The sequence below is a fragment of the Capsella rubella genome, unplaced genomic scaffold (genome assembly GCF_000375325.1).
Source record: "Capsella rubella cultivar Monte Gargano unplaced genomic scaffold, Caprub1_0 scaffold_8, whole genome shotgun sequence".
NCBI classification, from domain to species: domain Eukaryota; kingdom Viridiplantae; phylum Streptophyta; class Magnoliopsida; order Brassicales; family Brassicaceae; genus Capsella; species Capsella rubella.
Genome location: NW_006238916.1, coordinates 4716992 through 4723345, shown reverse-complemented (window position 1 = coordinate 4723345; position 6354 = coordinate 4716992). Strand labels below are relative to the sequence as shown.

The following is a 6354-nucleotide window of genomic DNA, read 5'->3' as shown; positions in this document are numbered from 1 at the left end:
CATTGGGCCGGACCGGGCTTGACATGGGCCGGGCCTTACTGGGCTTGTTATGACAATCCACTATGATTTATAACACTCCCCCTTGGATGTCAGAACCGTCGTGAGCTAGTAATACGCTTGGGGATGTTGCCTCATTAAAACATTACCAGGAAAACCCATTGGGATAAAACCGTGGTGAAGGAAAAAGAGTACAACACGTATTACTCCCCCTCATTTGAAGCTCATTGAAGATCTTTCAACCGGCGCATTCCAATTTGCTTTATAAGCTTCTTTAATGTTGAGGTTGGAAGCGACTTGGTGAATAGATCCGCCGAGTTGTCACATGATTGAACTTGTTCGACTTGAACCTCTCCGGCTTTCTGTAATTCATGAGTGAAGAAGAACTTCAGCAAGATGTGCTTCGTCCTATCTCCTGTTATGTATCCATCTTTGAGCTGAGCTATGCAGGCAGCATTATCCTCATACATTATTGTTGGTGCTGCCTTCCCTTCGGTCATCCCACAATCGATCATAATATGTTGAGTCATGGACCTCAACCAAATACATTCACGGATTGCCTCATGCATCACCAAGATTTCAGAATGGTTGGACGAAGTTGATGCGATCGTTTGCTTTTGAGATCGCCAAGATATTGCCGTTCCACCGTATGTGAAAACGTAGCCAGTTTGAGATCGACCATTGTGCGGATCCGAGAGGTAACCTACATCAGCAAAACCAACTAATCCCTCCTTGAGATGGTTAGTGTAAAACAAACCCAAATCTTTCGTACCTTGTAGATAACGAAGAATATGTTTTATCTCGTTCTAGTGCCTTTGGGTTGGACAAGAGCTAAATCTAGACAATAGATTCGTGACAAAACATATATCCAGCCTAGTGTGGCTCACCAGATACATTAGAGCTCCGATGGCACTTAGATATGGCAATTCGGGACCGAGGACATCCTCGTCCTCTTTCTTAGGACCGAATGGATCTGTATCCAAGTCAAGTGACCTCACAACCATGGGGCTAGTCAATGGGTGAGATCGGTCCATATTAAACCGCTTGAGTACCTTTTCTGTATATGCCATTTGATGCACAAGGCTTCAATTATTGATGTACTCAAGCTGTAACCCCAAACAGAATTTTGTTTTCCAAGATCTTTCATCTCGAATTCATTTTTCAAATATTCCACTGTTTGGGTTATTTCACCAGAGGTACCCAGGATATTTAGATCATCGACATAGACCGCGCGATGATCACAGACCCCTTATCAAATTTCCTTATAAAAATACAAGGACTTATGGGGTCGTTCTTATAGCCCTTTTTGATCAAATACTCGCTTAGTCTATTGTACCACATGCAACCTGATTGTTTTCATCCATACAGGGATTTATCCAATCTTATGCAAAAACGTTCTCGAGAACTTTGCTTATCTTTGAGCTCAATGCCCTCTGGGACTTTCATGTATATTTCATTATCCAGTGGACCATATAAGTATGCGGTTACAACATCCATTAACCGCAAGTCTAAATCATGTCTTATGGCCAGACTTATTAGGAATCGAAAGGTAGTAGCATCCACCACAGGGGAGTACGTTTCCTCATAATCGATTCCCGGCCTTTGTGAGAATCCTTGTGCAACAAGCCGTGCTTTATATCTCACGATTTTACCGTGTTCATTTCTTTTCCTCACAAAGACCCATTTATGTCCAACTGGCTTTATATTAAGAGGTGTTTTATGATTGGACCAAACACATTCCTCTTCTTTAATGATTTTAACTCCACGTCAATGGCCTCTTTCCATTTGCCCCAATCCGGTCGTTGGGTGCATTCTTTTATGGACGTGGGTTCTAGATCCTCGGATATTAATTTCATTTCAAGTGCTACCTTGTATGCAAATATGTCGTCGACGTCGACTTCTTTGCGGTTCCATTTTATCCCGGACATAAAATAATCGATTGCAATCTCATTATTATCATGAACATAATCAGTACCTTGAAGCTTGGCGTCCCAAGTCTCATTAGTAGGTAACTGAGGTTCGGTTATGTCACGGGTACCCACCACGGTAACCTCGGAATTATTCATAGCACCTTTCTTTGTTTTCCGAGGATTTTTATCTTTGGAACCTATTGGTCTGCCTCGTTTCAAACGGGCTTTAGACTCTGTAGCCACTTGATTGTGTCCTTCTTGAAAATCAATTCTTATAGGTGCATTCATAGCTGGTATATGTGATTGAGTCACTCTTTTCGGGTCAGCAAAGGAATCTGGCAATTGATTAGCTAGCTTTTGCATATGCAAAATCTTTTGGACCTCTAGGTCACATTGCATAGTCCGAGGATCTTGCCATGATAAGGATGTTTGATTCCATGAAATTTTCTTTACCAGCTTATGATTATTATGATCTCCCCCTAGTGGTGGGTAAGTGGATTCGTCAAAATGACAATCCGCGTACCTGGCCTTGAATACATCACCGGTAGTCGGCTCAAGGTACTTTATAATGGTGGGAGATTCATATCCAACATATATCCCCATCCTCCTCTGAGGACCCATCTTAGTTCTCTGTGGTGGAGCTATTAGTACGTATACGGCACAGCCGAATACCCTTAGATCAGATATGTCTGGCTCATGACCCGTTAATAATTGTTTCCGGGAATATGTATGTTCACTAGATGGCCTGATGCGAATTAATTCGGCTGCGTGTAAGACAACATGTCCCCAAGCTGAGATCGGGAGTTTTGATCTCATAAGCAACGGTCTGGCTATTAATTGTATACGTTTTATTAACGATTCTGCCAGACCGTTCTGTGTATGTACATGTGCCACAGAGTGCTCCACACTTACCCCCATGGACATACAATATGCATTAAAAGCTTGGGACGTAAATTCACCAGCATTATCAAGACGTATAGTCTTTAAAGGAAAGTCTGGAAAGTGTGCTCTTAGTCTTATGATTTGAGCTAATAACCTCGCAAACGCCAAGTTGCGGGTCGATAATAGACATTCATGGGGCTATCTTGTGGATGCATCTATTAGTACCATAAAGTATCGAAACGTCCCACAAGGTGGGTGTATCGGTCCACAAATGTCACCATGTATTCTTTCCAGAAAATTTATCGTTTCCTTAGTCACTTTAACTGGTGACGGCCTTATTATGAGTTTCCCTTGTGAACATGCCACACACGTGAGGCTTTTAGGGATAACTCTTTTCTCATTGAACGTGTGTTCATATGAGTTCATGATTATTTTTCGCATCATGCTCGACCTGCAGTGGCCAAGCCGGTCGTGCCATAGAGTAAATCTCTCGGTAAACCCTTTGTTTACCGTGGCATTGGCTTCAATCATACTTGCCTTAGCATAGTAGATGCCAGTTGATATAGCGGGTATAGTCTATAGGACTCTCTTATGGCCTTGGGCAATTTCGTAAATCATAAGGAACTCTTTGTTTCCTTCGCCCTTGGTTTCAATATGAAAACCATTCATTCTAATATCTGTAAAAGATAATAGGCTCCTCTTGGAGCTGGGTGAATATAGCGCATTAGAAATCTCTACATGCGTACCCATGGGCAATATTATGTGGGCTTGGCCGTAGCCTTCAATTAAATTGGCCATACCCGCTATGGTACTTATATTGGCGTTTTTAAGTGTTAGATCAATGAAGTATCTCTTATCTCTTGAAATCGTGTGGCTTGCCCCACAATCCACCACGAATGTATCCATGCCCTTTGGTATACTTCAAAAATAAGAATTTAAATCTTAACATTTTATAAAAATATTCTCATATTTTATTAAAACCAAAATAATAGAGATAGATCCATAGTAATTATTGAGAATACATCAAATTATTATAGAGAACTATAAAAGCTTAACAAAGCCTGATGTCAAAACACTTGGTTTATTCAAGGCAATCGGAAGTCTCCATGAGATCATCCTTGACATGATCGAAATCATCCTCTTTGTCATAATGCACCAAATGAGCTTACGGATTCTTCCCTTTGATACTCTCTTGATAGAGGTCAACAAAATACTTGGGAGTCCGACAATTCTTAGCCCAATGGTTCCCCATCCCACATCTATGGCAAATAGTTTTTCCGGTCGGGTTTTGCGGTTTTGAAGATGTACCACGGCTACGGCCTTTTCCGCCGTGATACCCGCGGCCTCGACCTTGTCCATGACCGGAGAAGTGACTACGGTCACGTCCTTGCCATTTACCACGTCCACGGCCGGATGTTTTATTATCTCTTTGGACGTGGTGAGCCTCTTTGGCTTCTTTCTTATCCGATGCAACATCATTGGCTTCAGGGAGTGGGGCTGTCCCGGGAGGTCTCATCTCGCTATTTCCCATTAGCAATTCATTGTTTTGCTCAGCGAACAACAAACATGAGATCAGACTTGCATATGTCTCAAAGCCCTTTTCACGATATTGTTGTCGCAACAATACGTTACTTGTGTGGAAGGTGGAGAAGGTTTTCTCAAGCATATCCTTCTCACTTATCTCTTCTCCACACAGTTTCAAGATAGAGACTATCTTAAACATGGCCGAGTTATATTCGTGCACGGATTTAAAATCCTGGATGCTGAGATTCCTCCAATCATACATGGCCTTTGCTAGTAACACCGTACGTTGGTGATCATAACGATTTTTGAGTTCGTTCCAAAGGTCCAAGGGATTCTCAATAGTCACGTACTGATCCTTGAGACTCTCCACAAGGTGATGGCGAATAATGAGTATAGCCTTATACTTGTTTTTATCGGGTTCTTCATTGCCATCAACAATACATTCACCGAGCCCTTTTGATTTTAGGATGATCTTAGCATCCAACGCCCATTGAAAGTAATTATCTCCCGAGAGATTAAGGGCGGTAAAGTCCAAGTTGTTCAGTTTTGACATCTGAAAAGAAGGAAAAATGCTTATGATTAGGTTTCATTATAAACCTTTTATTACCGTTGCCCGTTCCAATCGCTCGGTAGAGAGGTAGTCCGCGCATCAGTTCAGACGAGTATAAACTCGCCGAGCCGCGTCCCCTTTTCTCCGAACAATCATCCCGGACAAGGTCGATGCACTGTCTTATGATTCTCATATCTTGTACCTCATGATCCCATATCTCATGGTTTTATAATCTCATCATGTCAAATGACATTCATATTCATCATGTATTCATACGATTTTAAACAAGCATCCTAGCATGCGATTTCTATAAGATCAAACACCCATCATGCAATTCAAGCATATAATTTCATGATCTTAATACTTTAGAATTTATCATGCAGTTCTAGGTGCTCAAGCATTGATCGATTTTATTTTAGAAAAATATTAGGGCGATCATGCATTCATATTCGATTTTCATGTTAATCATATATTAGGATTTCATAAATTCATATTAATATAAACAAGCAACAATCCATATGAGAAACAAGTTTATAATCGATTTTAGGGTTACATGAAAAGTAGTTCAAAGAACAATCTCATATTTTACGGTTTCAAAATATCGCATGAAAAGCAGTACAAACAACAATCACATGTTTTAGGGTTTCATATTTGCATGTGAAAAGTACTTTAAACAACAATCTCATATTCATGGGGTTTTGTAAAATCATATGAAAGTACTTCAAACAACAATCACATGTTCAAGATTTTATGGTTTTAAGTTTGTAAACATGAAACAATGGTTTTAGGATTCATGTTGTTTACCTCTTGAACACCTATTGAATTCTGAATGGATTTGGACCGGTAGCTAAAGACCTCAGTAACTCAAGCTTCTGCAACGAGCCGCGATGAACAGTACCGGCGGTGAACAGTGTTGCCGATGAACAGTATCGTGATGAATAGTACCGAGATGAACAGTACGCCGAGATCTTTTAGGTTTAAGGTTTAGGGGCGATTTTAGCTTTAGCTTTTAGGGTTTAAAGAATCGTGCTGATAACGTGTTATATACTAGAGAGAATAGATAGGGAACTGGGATACTTTATTCATTAGCTTAGAGCCATATATATATAGGTTCATACAGGGAGGTTACAAGTAAACCCTAATACAACTAGGAATAGGTTACACCTCCATAACATTGGGCTGGACCGGGCTTGACATGGGTCGGGCATTACTGGGCTAGCTTGTTATGACAATCCACTATGATTTATAACATATTCCGTATAATTAATAATTGTCAATACGTTATCGTGCTCACATAAATGTAGAGTGGTGCAATCAGTCACGTTCAATAAAACATCTTTTCAAATATATCAGCGAATGACCAGATTATATCATAGTATCTGTAGGAGAAGAGGATGAAGAAAATGAAATAAAACAATAATTTAACTGCAGGTAGGTATAGTAAAATTATAACTCTATTATATTTAAACATATTGATGTTCAAGGTAACAC

At 40.3% G+C, this 6354-nt stretch overlaps 1 protein-coding gene across 1 annotated transcript; it reads right to left on the bottom strand.

The window, feature by feature from the left end:
- Positions 1-3954: 3954 nt before the first annotated feature.
- LOC111829059 lies at positions 3955-4866 on the bottom strand. The gene is made up of 2 exons (XM_023777719.1): positions 4417-4866; positions 3955-4338 (listed from the first exon to the last, which is right to left on the bottom strand). Exons 1-2 carry the CDS (start codon positions 4864-4866, stop codon positions 3955-3957), a joined length of 834 nt encoding a protein of 277 aa, XP_023633487.1.
- Positions 4867-6354: the final 1488 nt, after the last annotated feature.